We start from the raw sequence: 17325 nt of genomic DNA on the forward strand, positions 1-17325 counted from the left end.
TTCTTTTTTTTATGCTCCACAAAACGGTTGGGAAAGAAATCCCAAAATGTTATGTTTTTGGGGTCTAAAATAGGAAAAGCCAATTTTTACCCCATAAAACCCCCCATAAACCCCCGTACCCATGGTCCGATGATGCTGGTTCGCGAACGCGTTCGAATAAATTTAGGTTTACACGTTTATACCAAATTTCATCGAAATCGGATGATTTTTGTTCGAGATATCGCGCTAACGGACACACACACACACTCACCCACACACACACACACACACATATATATATATATATATATATATCTAAATATATAAATATACATATAAATATATAAACATATAAATATATAAATGAATTTGAACGGATAGTGTTTTTGGCCTCTGGGGACCTCAAAACAAAAAATTAAATCGGTCCCGGGTCCAGGTCTTACCATGAGATCTACGGTAATAGCTTATTCCCTATATGGGAAATTCGCTAAAAGGATGCTACAGTTGATCAAAACATTAATTGAGATCCATCATTGAATTGTTGGTATTAACAGTCAAAGGTTCCATGAAGAAGAATATTTTATGTAATATTTTAGTCACCTTGATAAAGGTTAGTCTACATTTTTTTAATGACTGGTTTAATGCATTTGGAGAAGTTAATTTCATTTTGTTGCTGTGTTTTTAAGGAATGTAAAATGACAAACCATTCTGAAATAAAACCATTTGATGTTCAAGGCATAAAAGTTGTATGCTGCCGAGAGACTCTGACAACAGGAAGTTTTGTTCCTTGGCAGAACATTGTGACAGCTGTGACGCAAGATGCATTATTCCGGCGGGATCACAGGCTACTAGAGTCAGAGTCGTCTGCAACCCAGGCTACAGTCTGAGAGGAGCTGTTGATGACGTGTACAGTGGAGGAGACATAGCTACATGTTTGTCAAGAGGCTCCTGGTACCCTCGCATACCGGAGTGTATAAGTATGTTGAATAACATCAACCGTAATTTATACTGTTTAGGGGATTTTAAAGTTTTATTTTTAACTTGTACATAAACGAATTACAGTTCCAAGGGCTTTTGTATAAATAAACAAAGGAAGCAAACCAGAGTCATAGGCGTCACAGGTCCTGTAATTATATTGCCCTGCACACCAACATCTTGAATAGTTGCCACCAGTTTTTCAGGATGTAGTTTTACGATCTCGTCACTCTAGTCACCAAGTGGTTGAACCATTGGCTCATTATGGATGAGGTAGTTTCGTAATTGTAGCAACATCTCCTGCAGCAACGGTCATTGCTATACCCATCCTTGACAGTCATTTGGTGATAGTCCAATTAAACTTACTAGGTATAGGAACTTCAAGTCTGTGACTCTAAGGGATCACACCTCGTGGAACATGTTGTTGACCATTAGGAAAGTTGTTGTGGTGACCCACTACTCGCCTTGGGCTGTCTTCCTGGACTGGAAGTAGTGCTGTAATGGCATAGGCAGATGGAAGGATAGTTGATCTACGATCGACAATGGTTATAGAGCCTGTTACGTGGAGCTAAAGGCTCTCGCCGTGTCCCCAGTGAGGCTCGAGGGCCTTCTTCGAAGCTGTCCAAAGGACCTTCCAGGATGAACTTGGGCATAAGCATATAAGGGCGATTTACAATACTGCCCCTATTAAAATAAAAAGGAGGGGGAATTTAGTACTGGTGTGTAAGTTAGAAAGAGCAACATTTTCAAATTTTCCAAACGTTTTGGTCTTCAGACCAACAACCACGAACATTAAATGATCTAGAATTTATATACCTGAGCCAGTAAGTAGTTTCATAAAATATAAAATAGCCTACTTTACATTGCAGATAAAATGATTTTGCGTAACATTCTAAAGAGTGTGTGATAAAATACCGTCTAGAACAGGTTTAAATTAGGTACTCCTCGATCTAGTCCAGTTGCTCCCGCATGATGCCAGTCTTGTGGAGGTCAGGTAGATTGATGAGGTACACTACTGTAAGTTGAGAGGACATATACAGTGGTGGATACTGGCCAATTTTCAATCTTGAGGCTCCTGGTACTATCGTAGCCCGGAGTGGATTAGTACGTTATAATATACACAACAATCTGCAGCCTATTTCATATACACTCTAAATAAGTCGTTCAAAATAGGATATCAAAAGTCAATACTTATAGGGCAGCTTCTTCCTAAACTCTCATATGATGTTATAGGCGTACAGCAAAATACACAATTTGTATATAACACAAAACATCCCATATGAAACGGTTGTTTGTTCTGTTTAATCTAAGTACCTGGGGACCGAGCTTTGCTCGGGAAACTTTATCACTACACTATACTCTGAGAGTATTCTTTGGTCAATGTAATTCTATCCCAAAAATAATAATTTGCGGTAGGTATATTTTTTCTTGAAACCTATTTAACTTCCATAAAAATAATAATATCATAGTTTAATGAAATGATGAGATAGAAGAGTTTTTAAATTTTGTTTGGTTCCCCTAAACGGCCCAAACTATAGAAATTACCCAGTATTTTTCACGAATTGAATGAATTCGAAAAAGGCTATCAGCAGTAAGAAAATCTTCTCACCTTCCTTCCTTTGAAGTATTGGGTGAGGTGAATAAAAGGTAGTATTTGGTAGTACGTACTTCTTTTCGAAGTATTTACTCGGTTTTCGGTGAATAAACATGCTAGTTGGTACTAGCCTCTAGTACAAACTACGACTTGCAGGTGAATAAAATGCTAGTTCGTACTACCCCTAGTACATACTACATCACATAGGGAAAGTAGTATCTACTAGGCCTTTTCGGTGAATAAAAACCAGTCGGCGTAGTAGTTACTTCATTTTTATGTAGTACGATCAAGGGCATGCTTCAGTTTGGTCGTTTGCGAATATGGCGATGTTTTTACAAGTCCGTAACAGGAAAACATACCTTGAACGAAGAAATATTGGTAACTGTAAGCAATTACTGCGATTTGAGAATGATAGTGTTGATTTTTTTACCAACGAGTTTTTGCCTGGCAATGGTGAAGTTGAGAGAAGAGGAGGGGCACTGTCATCTCGACAGAAAATTGAAGTTTTATTTTGTTATTTTGGTGATCCGGGTAAGTTGAGCTATTTTTAGTACAAATTAAAATACCTTCTTATCGGTCGTAAATAAGATTTAATTATATAATAACAAAGTGTTTAAATAAACGATATTTTTTAATTGGATTGAACATTAATTGCATATTAGGAATTATGTAAAATTGCAAATTAATTGTTTATTTTTTATCTCGATAGGATTGTTGCGTTTGGTTATTTTCTCTTTTTAGCGAATTTCCCTATAAGGAAGTAGCTATTACTGTAGGTGGCATGGTAAGACCTAGGCCCGGGACCGATTTACTTTTTCATTTTGATGTCCCCAGGGGCCAAAACACCACCATTCGCTCAAATTTGTAGCAATGCTACTTACTACTCACTCAGCACGTCTGATACAACTGCAGGCGCTGTCAGGAATTACCAACGGAATAATGACAAACAGCTGATTATCGCCGCGCGCCTGTTTTGGCTTGTTTATTAGTGAATAACTCTAGTAGGTACTAGGGGGTAGTAAGTACTAGGCAGGTAGTACTTACTACATCACATAGGGAACCCCTAGTACTTACTACCTAGTTCTAGCTAATTCTTATTCACTTCGATTTGAGCAAGTGCTAGAACTATGTAGTACGAACTATGTAGTATGTACTACATTTTATTCACCTCACCCATTAAGTATTAGTCACCGCAAGAACTTGGACTCGCTCCGAAACCAGAACCAAAACCTTTAATTTACCCTTAATTTTTAAAATGTAATAAGTTACAATTTTCCGGAAACTCAGGACACTTTCTGTCTGAAAACAATTACGGTTGATCCTTGTTGGTGAGGACCAAAAAGGAAACTTAGGTATAAACATGGTTGTATATTCAAGTTTGGTTGTCCTCGATATAATTGCACTATTTCATTGACACTGACAAATTATAGGCTAGGCTGCCGTACAAGTTAATTGGGAGTTTATTTGATATCTAGTCCTAAACTTATAGCCATCATAAGACAAGCATCACTAAAACCTAACCACAGAGAAGTAATATAAATATAAACACTCATCCTCTGTATGCCTAAAGCTACATACCTTTATCTTATTTGGGTAAGGATTAGATTAGTACTTTTTTGACAGTGTCATTATGTACTAAACACACATAGATAATGTAGAGTTTTAGTGATTCATGAAATTATTCATTTATAAAAAGCAACCTAACCGAGTTACCTTAATGATGCACCCAGTATTTGATACAAAAATTAAAGCTTATGCCTATGTATATTAGTTTTAAAACGGAGTAGAAAGGTACGTATAATCTAGATTAGGCATTGATTAGTGTTAATAAACTAAACATGGACGAACCACTAAGTCAAGCTACTAACACAGTTGTTCAGGCTAGGCTAAACTGAGTCCTGAAAGCACCCATCTCAAAACGGCCAAAACAGATCCTAGGGTTTGATTTATTTTAAACTTTATTTTTCTGAAATAGATAGCTAAACTGTCCAGTGCAATCATCCCACACTGCTAATAGCAACACTCAAACTTAGTTAGGTAAGCTAGTGGTAGGTTACATTGTTTATTATCCCTGTGACCGATTCAGTGTAACATCTGACATCAGTCAGAATCAGACGACATTATTGACAACAATGACAACGACAAGACACGACAACCAACGAAAAGAGTAATTTAGTGATGATAATTATTATTAAAACCTTTAAAAATATAAAAAATACAGATATATCGCTAGTTTATATTGGCAAAAGTATTGAATAAACAGTAATAAAGCTGAGGATAATATAAGAATAGTTTTTTTTTAATGGATTAGATACTCATTTGTGCCGTGTGTATGTGCTCAATGCTCAACGGCACTGTTAATTTGTTGCGTGGTTGGTACTACTGGCTGCGTTCTGCTGGACGTTTCGTTCGTTTGACGTTGTGGCTCCCGTTTTCTCCGATTTTGGGTTTGAGATTGTTCCAAGGCTACGGGGTTTTCTTCCGGAAGAGTTTTCTTTTGTGATCCCTGAAGTTTTTACCTTCATAGGCCCCTTTCCATCATCGTCAGCATGACGTACTTTGGCTAAGAGTTTTCATACCACGGGTAAGTTGAATTCGCCAGGCCTAGTCCTCGCTTATTTCATTTTGTTTCATTTTTCACTGTTTCACTATTGTTCAGAAATGTTTTATAGAGTCATTTTGATGTTTATTGTACTGTTTTCTGAGAGTTTCGAGTCCACTAGATAACACAATGTGCATGCCTCGTTGAGTTAACTTGGTCAGTACAAGTGATATTAAAAGTTGAGCCAATTTCCATGTTTAAGGTTAAAAGACCAAGTTAAAGTGTTAACGTAAATTCTGTGTAATTTTTTGAGTCATTTTGTGTAATTTTTGTGTTTAACTGTGAGCTGGTCTGGACCCAATCATGTTAAAAGTTTCTAGGCTAGTTATAATTTTGGTTGTGCTAGTAACTTTAGCTAGCCTAAATTGTTGCTCTGGTCAATTACAGTAGCCTAGCCAAGATAATAACCTTTTAAATATCCATTTTGTTTGTCCTAAACTTGTGAATAGTAAGCAAGCACATTCATGCACTTTTATTCATGTGAGATCATGTTACTATTCTTTAGAAAACCATGTTTGATTAGGCTAGACACTAGAACAGCTTTTGTAAAAATGTGGTCGCTGACTGCAGGTAAAGAGAACGTTTTACGCCCTTTTGATTTATTCAGGCCTAGTGCAAACTGAATATATGGACTCTGAGACATGTTAGCCCTAATTAGGCCAGGTCAGTGATCTATACTTTGTATCAGGGTTGGCGACTCCACCTGAAGCCTGCCACCATTAGATGCTGACTGACTTAACATGAGCATTCTCCTGGACTGCACCGCTGAGACTGATGCGCCGTGCCACTGCCAGTCCTCGCACTTCCACTCGCATGCGGTACTTGCTGATGGAATTACCTACACATCTAGGCCTACGCCCACTCCGGCCTAACGCCGTGCTGCCATGTCTGGGGAGCGGCCATCCTGTACTCGGCCCTACTTCTACTTCTGCTTCCTGGATTTCAACAAGGTTTACGGTCAGGTCAGTCCAGCCCTTTTGGAGAGTCTCATCCACCTGAAGAAATCTAACTCCACATCAACGTTTTCATTTAACTTATAAAATAAAACCTGTAATCTTTTTACCTGCAATTTTATTAATTAGGCTTTCATTCTCTAAATTTAATTTAACTTTAACTTTCTTTCAAATTTTTAAATTCCATTCTTTTATTCTGTTTCACACCCCTTGATTGAGGGTAAAATCTTTTTTTCCTCCCTTGACGGTTATTTTACCGCTTGGAATATATTTTGGAATATATTTTATAGTCTTTGCGAGGCGACCACATTTGTTGATAGTGTAAATGTTTTCATGTTTGTAAATGTAAATAAAAATATTTATTTTAATGTAGGCCTAGGACCAAAGGTCTTAAATTAATTGTTTTTAAATGATTTTTATAAGGTGGCCACCTAACCTAACTTAAGTTAATTTTGTTTTAAAGGTACATTTAAATGTTTTCGCTTTATGGCAATTTTAGGCCTAACTTGAATTTCTAATTTTTGAATCAAATTGTTTTTTTAGTTAAAGAAAATTTTATACTTTTTAAAAGCTTTAATTATTGTCTTGGCTAGGGCAATGACCATTCATTATTGTTATTTATCGTTGTTTATATATATATATATATTTATTGAAATGAATAAACTTATATTTGTGTCCAGCCAGCTCTTGTGTTGTCATTGTTGGTCCTCCACCTCAGCAATATTGTGCCGGAATCCCACCATTGATTTTGCGCTTCCAAGGGCTTCACCCTTTTGATCAATGGAGTTGGGAATTCGGTCACAAATGGTAGCAGAGCGTGGTTGGTCCAATTTACTGTGCAGGAGGTTGATTAAAGTAGTAAAAAAAAAAAAAAAAAAAAAATTTTTTGCACAGTAAATAAAGTTTGTAATTTTTCAAATGAAATTTGTTGAGGTTAGGAGGACATGGCATTTGTGTTTAATCATAGTGGTTCATTTGTTCTTTGCCTGTTAGTTATTTATTTGTTTTTGTGGTCGTCTTATGATTCTGATTTTTGGCCTGTTGGTGGCAGGCTGATGTTGATTGTTGGCCCCGTGGTTGTGTTCTCATCTGTGAATTAGAGGTCTTAGGTAGGTAATTGTTATGTGTAGTTTTGTTTTATTTGTGTTCATTGTCCTTTCAAATGTGTAGTCAACATGACTGGTCCACACCGAACTTCGAAATTTTCCCCTCAGACCCACATCTCCCAACTGAAGGCTTTTCGGGGACAACCAGATCTTAGGTTAGGTTAGGTTCCTGCCCTGTAGGCCTGATCACCCTGCAGTGTAGGAATGTGAACTGCTCTGTTGTGTCGAATTTGTTTCTTTGCCATTGCTGGGCCCAGCAAAATCATCCCCTGGAAGTGAGTTTTCCTTCCAGAAGACAGAGTCGTTGACCTGGTTTTTCTGTTGTTGCCCCGGGAGGTTAGGTTTTCGTGGGGGAGGTTGTGCCGTGTGTATGTGCTCAATGCTCAACGGCACTGTTAATTTGTTGCGTGGTTGGTACTACTGGCTGCGTTCTGCTGGACGTTTCGTTCGTTTGACGTTGTGGCTCCCGTTTTCTCCGATTTTGGGTTTGAGATTGTTCCAAGGCTACGGGGTTTTCTTCCGGAAGAGTTTTCTTTTGTGATCCCTGAAGTTTTTACCTTCATAGGCCCCTTTCCATCATCGTCAGCATGACGTACTTTGGCTAAGAGTTTTCATACCACGGGTAAGTTGAATTCGCCAGGCCTAGTCCTCACTTATTTCATTTTGTTTCATTTTTCACTGTTTCACTATTGTTCAGAAATGTTTTATAGAGTCATTTTGATGTTTATTGTACTGTTTTCTGAGAGTTTCGAGTCCACTAGATAACACAATGTGCATGCCTCGTTGAGTTAACTTGGTCAGTACAAGTGATATTAAAAGTTGAGCCAATTTCCATGTTTAAGGTTAAAAGACCAAGTTAAAGTGTTAACGTAAATTCTGTGTAATTTTTTGAGTCATTTTGTGTAATTTTTGTGTTTAACTGTGAGCTGGTCTGGACCCAATCATGTTAAAAGTTTCTAGGCTAGTTATAATTTTGGTTGTGCTAGTAACTTTAGCTAGCCTAAATTGTTGCTCTGGTCAATTACAGTAGCCTAGCCAAGATAATAACCTTTTAAATATCCATTTTGTTTGTCCTAAACTTGTGAATAGTAAGCAAGCACATTCATGCACTTTTATTCATGTGAGATCATGTTACTATTCTTTAGAAAACCATGTTTGATTAGGCTAGACACTAGAACAGCTTTTGTAAAAATGTGGTCGCTGACTGCAGGTAAAGAGAACGTTTTACGCCCTTTTGATTTATTCAGGCCTAGTGCAAACTGAATATATGGACTCTGAGACATGTTAGCCCTAATTAGGCCAGGTCAGTGATCTATACTTTGTATCAGGGTTGGCGACTCCACCTGAAGCCTGCCACCATTAGATGCTGACTTACTTAACATGAGCATTCTCCTGGACTGCACCGCTGAGACTGATGCGCCGTGCCACTGCCAGTCCTCGCACTGCCACTCGCATGCGGTACTTGCTGATGGAATTACCTACACATCTAGGCCTACGCCCAATCCGGCCTAACGCCGTGCTGCCATGTCTGGGGAGCGGCCATCCTGTACTCGGCCCTACTTCTACTTCTGCTTCCTGGATTTCAACAAGGTTTACGGTCAGGTCAGTCCAGCCCTTTTGGAGAGTCTCATCCACCTGAAGAAATCTAACTCCACATCAACGTTTTCATTTAACTTATAAAATAAAACCTGTAATCTTTTTACCTGCAATTTTATTAATTAGGCTTTCATTCTCTAAATTTAATTTAACTTTAACTTTCTATCAAATTTTTAAATTCCATTCTTTTATTCTGTTTCACACCCCTTGATTGAGGGTAAAATCTTTTTTTCCTCCCTTGACGGTTATTTTACCGCTTGGAATATATTTTGGAATATATTTTATAGTCTTTGCGAGGCGACCACATTTGTTGATAGTGTAAATGTTTTCATGTTTGTAAATGTAAATAAAAATATTTATTTTAATGTAGGCCTAGGACCAAAGGTCTTAAATTAATTGTTTTTAAATGATTTTTATAAGGTGGCCACCTAACCTAACTTAAGTTAATTTTGTTTTGAAGGTACATTTAAATGTTTTCGCTTTATGGCAATTTTAGGCCTAACTTGAATTTCTAATTTTTAAATCAAATTGTTTTTTTAGTTAAAGAAAATTTTATACTTTTTAAAAGCTTTAATTATTGTCTTGGCTAGGGCAATGACCATTCATTATTGTTATTTATCGTTGTTTATATATATATATATATATTTATTGAAATGAATAAACTTATATTTGTGTCCAGCCAGCTCTTGTGTTGTCATTGTTGGTCCTCCACCTCAGCAATATTGTGCCGGAATCCCACCATTGATTTTGCGCTTCCAAGGGCTTCACCCTTTTGATCAATGGAGTTGGGAATTCGGTCACAAATGGTAGCAGAGCGTGGTTGGTCCAATTTACTGTGCAGGAGGTTGATTAAAGTAGTAAAAAAAAAAAAAAAAAAAAATTTTTGCACAGTAAATAAAGTTTGTAATTTTTCAAATGAAATTTGTTGAGGTTAGGAGGACATGGCATTTGTGTTTAATCATAGTGGTTCATTTGTTCTTTGCCTGTTAGTTATTTATTTGTTTTTGTGGTCGTCTTATGATTCTGATTTTTGGCCTGTTGGTGGCAGGCTGATGTTGATTGTTGGCCCCGTGGTTGTGTTCTCATCTGTGAATTAGAGGTCTTAGGTAGGTAATTGTTATGTGTAGTTTTGTTTTATTTGTGTTCATTGTCCTTTCAAATGTGTAGTCAACATGACTGGTCCACACCGAACTTCGAAATTTTCCCCTCAGACCCACATCTCCCAACTGAAGGCTTTTCGGGGACAACCAGATCTTAGGTTAGGTTAGGTTCCTGCCCTGTAGGCCTGATCACCCTGCAGTGTAGGAATGTGAACTGCTCTGTTGTGTCGAATTTGTTTCTTTGCCATTGCTGGGCCCAGCAAAATCATCCCCTGGAAGTGAGTTTTCCTTCCAGAAGACAGAGTCGTTGACCTGGTTTTTCTGTTGTTGCCCCGGGAGGTTAGGTTTTCGTGGGGGAGGTTGTGCCGTGTGTATGTGCTCAATGCTCAACGGCACTGTTAATTTGTTGCGTGGTTGGTACTACTGGCTGCGTTCTGCTGGACGTTTCGTTCGTTTGACGTTGTTGGCTCCCGTTTTCTCCGATTTTGGGTTTGAGATTGTTCCAAGGCTACGGGGTTTTCTTCCGGAAGAGTTTTCTTTTGTGATCCCTGAAGTTTTTACCTTCATAGGCCCCTTTCCATCATCGTCAGCATGACGTACTTTGGCTAAGAGTTTTCATACCACGGGTAAGTTGAATTCGCCAGGCCTAGTCCTCACTTATTTCATTTTGTTTCATTTTTCACTGTTTCACTATTGTTCAGAAATGTTTTATAGAGTCATTTTGATGTTTATTGTACTGTTTTCTGAGAGTTTCGAGTCCACTAGATAACACAATGTGCATGCCTCGTTGAGTTAACTTGGTCAGTACAAGTGATATTAAAAGTTGAGCCAATTTCCATGTTTAAGGTTAAAAGACCAAGTTAAAGTGTTAACGTAAATTCTGTGTAATTTTTTGAGTCATTTTGTGTAATTTTTGTGTTTAACTGTGAGCTGGTCTGGACCCAATCATGTTAAAAGTTTCTAGGCTAGTTATAATTTTGGTTGTGCTAGTAACTTTAGCTAGCCTAAATTGTTGCTCTGGTCAATTACAGTAGCCTAGCCAAGATAATAACCTTTTAAATATCCATTTTGTTTGTCCTAAACTTGTGAATAGTAAGCAAGCACATTCATGCACTTTTATTCATGTGAGATCATGTTACTATTCTTTAGAAAACCATGTTTGATTAGGCTAGACACTAGAACAGCTTTTGTAAAAATGTGGTCGCTGACTGCAGGTAAAGAGAACGTTTTACGCCCTTTTGATTTATTCAGGCCTAGTGCAAACTGAATATATGGACTCTGAGACATGTTAGCCCTAATTAGGCCAGGTCAGTGATCTATACTTTGTATCAGGGTTGGCGACTCCACCTGAAGCCTGCCACCATTAGATGCTGACTTACTTAACATGAGCATTCTCCTGGACTGCACCGCTGAGACTGATGCGCCGTGCCACTGCCAGTCCTCGCACTGCCACTCGCATGCGGTACTTGCTGATGGAATTACCTACACATCTAGGCCTACGCCCAATCCGGCCTAACGCCGTGCTGCCATGTCTGGGGAGCGGCCATCCTGTACTCGGCCCTACTTCTACTTCTGCTTCCTGGATTTCAACAAGGTTTACGGTCAGGTCAGTCCAGCCCTTTTGGAGAGTCTCATCCACCTGAAGAAATCTAACTCCACATCAACGTTTTCATTTAACTTATAAAATAAAACCTGTAATCTTTTTACCTGCAATTTTATTAATTAGGCTTTCATTCTCTAAATTTAATTTAACTTTAACTTTCTATCAAATTTTTAAATTCCATTCTTTTATTCTGTTTCACACCCCTTGATTGAGGGTAAAATCTTTTTTTCCTCCCTTGACGGTTATTTTACCGCTTGGAATATATTTTGGAATATATTTTATAGTCTTTGCGAGGCGACCACATTTGTTGATAGTGTAAATGTTTTCATGTTTGTAAATGTAAATAAAAATATTTATTTTAATGTAGGCCTAGGACCAAAGGTCTTAAATTAATTGTTTTTAAATGATTTTTATAAGGTGGCCACCTAACCTAACTTAAGTTAATTTTGTTTTGAAGGTACATTTAAATGTTTTCGCTTTATGGCAATTTTAGGCCTAACTTGAATTTCTAATTTTTAAATCAAATTGTTTTTTTAGTTAAAGAAAATTTTATACTTTTTAAAAGCTTTAATTATTGTCTTGGCTAGGGCAATGACCATTCATTATTGTTATTTATCGTTGTTTATATATATATATATATATTTATTGAAATGAATAAACTTATATTTGTGTCCAGCCAGCTCTTGTGTTGTCATTGTTGGTCCTCCACCTCAGCAATATTGTGCCGGAATCCCACCATTGATTTTGCGCTTCCAAGGGCTTCACCCTTTTGATCAATGGAGTTGGGAATTCGGTCACAAATGGTAGCAGAGCGTGGTTGGTCCAATTTACTGTGCAGGAGGTTGATTAAAGTAGTAAAAAAAAAAAAAAAAAAAAATTTTTGCACAGTAAATAAAGTTTGTAATTTTTCAAATGAAATTTGTTGAGGTTAGGAGGACATGGCATTTGTGTTTAATCATAGTGGTTCATTTGTTCTTTGCCTGTTAGTTATTTATTTGTTTTTGTGGTCGTCTTATGATTCTGATTTTTGGCCTGTTGGTGGCAGGCTGATGTTGATTGTTGGCCCCGTGGTTGTGTTCTCATCTGTGAATTAGAGGTCTTAGGTAGGTAATTGTTATGTGTAGTTTTGTTTTATTTGTGTTCATTGTCCTTTCAAATGTGTAGTCAACATGACTGGTCCACACCGAACTTCGAAATTTTCCCCTCAGACCCACATCTCCCAACTGAAGGCTTTTCGGGGACAACCAGATCTTAGGTTAGGTTAGGTTCCTGCCCTGTAGGCCTGATCACCCTGCAGTGTAGGAATGTGAACTGCTCTGTTGTGTCGAATTTGTTTCTTTGCCATTGCTGGGCCCAGCAAAATCATCCCCTGGAAGTGAGTTTTCCTTCCAGAAGACAGAGTCGTTGACCTGGTTTTTCTGTTGTTGCCCCGGGAGGTTAGGTTTTCGTGGGGGAGGTTGTGCCGTGTGTATGTGCTCAATGCTCAACGGCACTGTTAATTTGTTGCGTGGTTGGTACTACTGGCTGCGTTCTGCTGGACGTTTCGTTCGTTTGACGTTGTGGCTCCCGTTTTCTCCGATTTTGGAAAGTTTTTTCTCACATTACTCTGGAAAGTTGTTTACTCTGGAAAGAAGTAACTAACCTCGGAAAGTACTTCAAGAGTTTTCTGCGCATGCGCAAGCTGAGGTGCCTGTGGGTACAGAACGTCAAGTTATGTCTTAAAATGTAAACAAATGACAAAAATGACGGAATGTTTTCCTAAAAGGCCCATGTTAAATTTTCAAAAGTTTGTACTCAAATTATGGCGAAAATGGATTTTTCCTGGCTATACCACTGGTCTAGAACTTATTTTCGACACAGAACTTAGTTATTCCGTAAATATAAACGTTTTTGTTAGGGCCGATTCCCAGATCGAGTTGACAATTATACAAACTTTACTCGTATTATATATAGGATTATAAAAAATATATGTGCATGTTTTTTTTGTTTTTTTAAGGAGAGGAGGGAAAATGCTTTTAGGCACACAGGTAGCCAGCCTTGTTTGTCACATTACTTCAAGTCAGGCCAACTCGTGACCTAAGCCCTCAGGGCTCTCACCGTTTCTGGCATTTAGATAATTTATGACATATGCCGCATCCCGGTCAAGGTCGAGCTTTTTGGCGTGGAGAATAGCCTTGGATGTAATGTGACACACAGGTCCAATTGTCCTCACTAATTGTCATAATCGGAATGACCGTGTCCACCGACAGCAGTCCTACTAACTGTTAAGCCTCCAGGCGGGGCCTTTCCCAACGCTGGCAGTGTAGAAGGGTATGTTCCACGTCATCTGAAATTGCCTGGGCAGTATTATGCAATCGGGTGACCTATCAGAAAATGGATGAGGTAAAAGGATTGACTTGCTGTATCAGTCGTCTGGTCCTGCGTTCCCATTTCTTCTGTTCCTAGCTCTCCTGCCACAGCTGGTAGGTGCGGGCGCGTTCCACTGTTTCTGCCTGGTCCTCCCAAAGGGGCTGATAAATTGCCTTCCTCTCCGCCGCTAAAAGTTTGACGAGGATGACTCCAGCAACGACCAGGACGGCGGGTTCGGACACTGTTCGGTAGACGGATGCAACTCTTAGTGCTGCCTGACGCTGCACTCGGGCGAGTTGCATCCTATATACCTCCTTATTGAGAGCGTCTGCCCACACCTCCACACCGTACAAGAGTACGGACTGGACAGAAGACATTAACAGCCTTCTACGGCTGGACCGAGGCCCTCCGATATTGGCCATCAACCGGCAAAGAGAGGAAACCACCCTAGCGGCCTTGTCCACCGTACGGAAAATCTGATCCCGCCAGCTAAGCTTGATGTCCACCATAATTCCAAGGTACTTGGCAGAACGAACGGTCTGGACTTCGACGGCCCCTACCCTCAACAGGACGATGGTGTCAATCCGTTTTTTTGTTAATATAACGATCTCAGTTTTGCTCAAAGCGAGCGAGAGACCGTAGTCTGCCATCCATGCGTTTATGGTACGCAACACTCGGTTCAACTTTAGCTGAGCCAGCTCAACGCTACGCGCAGCTAACAAAACTGCAACGTCGTCTGCGTACCCAACCAAAAAAGTTTACTCAGGCATTTCAGACCTCGGAAGGCTGTCATACGCGACAATCCCGAGACCTGGGGCGAGTATGGAAACCTGGGCAGCATCGGAAGTGACACTCATCGTCCGTGGGCCTTCTGTAGTGTCATACATGAGGAGGTGGAACTGGAGATAATCCTCTATGATACGCATGAGGTATGCCGGAACGTGGAAGGTGTTCTCCAGAGCATCCAGCATATCGCACCAGATCGCGGAATTAAATGCGTTTCGAACATCAAGTGTTACGATCAGAATAACCCTACGAGAGTAGTGGTTAAAATCCTCAGTTCTCATCACGGCTTGCTTCACCTCCTCAACAGCGTCAACCGTAGATCGCCCCATCCTGAATCCATACTGACGAGGGGACAGATACCCCGCAGTGACCACGGTTAAATTCAGCCGGGAACGGATCATCTTCTTGAAGACTTTGCCAGCCATATCCAACAAACACAGAGGTCTGTTGGAGGATGGCAGGTCTGGGTCTCCATTCCACTTCCCAACAAGCACAAGCCTGTCTTCGATCACGAGGGGAAAACTCATTCGGCTAGGCAGGCGTTGTAGGCCTACATGCGCAAAAGGATAAGGTGTTCGTAGTCAAAACCTTTTTGAGGACTTCGCCGGGTACCCCATCGGGTCCAGGAGCCTAATTGTTCTTCAGGGGTAGGACGGACACCGCTATCTCTCCAAGACTGAAAAGTGGTACGTCATCCATCCTTCCTAAATCTTGCAGTGGGCGCAACGCGTGAGCCGGGAAGAGGGACTCGACTATCCTCTCCATAGTGGTCCCAACCATGACGGAAGGTGGAGAGCGGGTTACAAGTTTATTGGTTACAAGTTTGTAACCCATGTCCCAAGGATTGGAATCGACATCGTCCCTTAATGTATCCCAGCAACTGCGTTTACTCCGGTTGATGGCTCGACGAAGAGACCTCCTAGCCACTCTGTAAGCATCCGACTTACGACGTCTGTCAACAGGTTCTCTGGCCCTGGTAGCAAGTCTTCTGGCTCTCAATGCTGTTTGACGCAATTCTGCTATCTCGGCAGTCCACCAGTACACAGGTCGCTTATTGCACCGGGATCTCCTGCGAGGCATAGACTCATCACAAGCCGAGACGATCAGTCCCATAGTGGATGTAACTAACGCCTCTGCATGAGCCACGCTAGTTGCAGGAGGAACCACCGGCGTCCCTCGTAAGATGGATTCATTGAATTTTGCCACGTCCAATTTTTTTTAATATTTCATCGAACGGGCACTTCACGAAACGCGGATTTGTCTCTGATGACCATTAACCTTTATTAGTTAATTAGTTAACTAATTAATTATGTAATGGTGGTCACTGGCCGTGTAATCCTCCAGGACTCTTCAGGCTCTGATCCTTGGCAAAAGAGACTCAGATGCAAGGGTAATGTCTGGGATCGTTCCCCGCATCCCAGGGCACCGGAAAGTGTTGGCGTGTTGCCCTCGTTGACGACAACGAGTCCGGCTCTGGCAGCAAAATCCAGAATGTACTTGCCCCGGGAATTGGACGTGTCCTGTGGTATCGCTCACGCCTCTTCCAGGCGGTCTATCTAATGTGCATGTTGTAATCATATATACTATTAAGGAAATCCTGTGATAGGAAAGCATGTTTCTAATTAGTTATGACATTTAAATATTAAAAGATTCGCAGAGTTAAGTAGTGATCACTATAACAATCCTTTGTTTCAGAGGTGACTGGGAAGAGATACATTGCAGGCGATCCTTGGATCCACGTAAGTAATTTGTCTACGGCAATTTTATTCATGTCTACATGGAAACGTGGTTGATACTCTTCAGGGAGTATGTAATATTCATTGTAGATAATGGGGAAAAGTGTTTTTCTTTAGTCTTTAAATTTTTAATAGAAAACGGTTGTATAATTGTATATTGGTATTTCAGGGGTTTGGAATATTAAAAGAAACTTTTTTTATTTAACATAAAACACATTTCAGGTATCTTGGGAACAAGCCAAGCAGAACTGCATAGCCAAAGGAAGACAACTAGCGGTTATCAAAAGTGAAGATCAACAAAAAATGTTTGAAGATGCTGCCAACGAGAAATTCGAGGAAAATAGTAAGATGAGTTTAAAGCAATAAGAGCAATAGTTTATTCTTGATTTTCTCCTTATTTGACCCAAGGAATCACTCCGTAAATTATGCTCCCATCAGGGGCAATATGGCAATATGAAGTCACTGGAGACGTTTTTTCCCATAGGAATAACATGGGGATCATTTTTAGTCACTTTTTCAAAAAATCCTGATCTTTGCCTACATATCCCTATATAATTGTCCAACCTTATTCCTCACTTATTCCCTATAAACGTAGTGTGTAGTAGTGTAAAAACGCTATTCACTGGTGCAGGAGGAGGAGCAATCCTAAATTGTACCATAGCACCCCCACCATGTATACAGTTGATATATGTTAATTGAAGTTTCTGACGAGCTAGAGACATGAAATTTAAAATATAGCTCACAAATGGATGACAATACAATATTATATAATTTCATTTTCATATTTCCCTTGGGCTTCGCCCCATAGGCTTCCAAATTTTCCATGTTTACATTTTGAAAGAATATAAACATATCAATAAATTTAAGTCAGCTGTAAATACTTAAATTTGACAGTCGAAGAGCAGAGGTACAGGTTATGCTCCCAAGAGATTCTTTATACCAACAA

At 39.7% G+C, this 17325-nt stretch overlaps 1 protein-coding gene across 3 annotated transcripts in view; it reads left to right on the top strand.

The window, feature by feature from the left end:
- Window positions 1-17325, top strand: part of LOC129002645 (macrophage mannose receptor 1-like) — a 72776-nt gene that overhangs the window by 36171 nt on the left and 19280 nt on the right. For all 3 annotated transcript variants that reach the window (XM_054430603.1, XM_054430604.1, XM_054430605.1), the window contains exons 11-13: window positions 715-956; window positions 16339-16382; window positions 16602-16722. In XM_054430603.1, coding sequence (XP_054286578.1) covers window positions 715-956; window positions 16339-16382; window positions 16602-16722 — 407 coding nt within the window. The remainder of the gene's footprint in view (window positions 1-714; window positions 957-16338; window positions 16383-16601; window positions 16723-17325) is intronic.

This window comes from Macrosteles quadrilineatus, unplaced genomic scaffold (assembly GCF_028750875.1).
Source record: "Macrosteles quadrilineatus isolate MER2022 unplaced genomic scaffold, UCM_ALF_1.0 Scaffold_9__3_contigs__length_116548681, whole genome shotgun sequence".
Lineage (NCBI taxonomy): Eukaryota > Metazoa > Arthropoda > Insecta > Hemiptera > Cicadellidae > Macrosteles > Macrosteles quadrilineatus.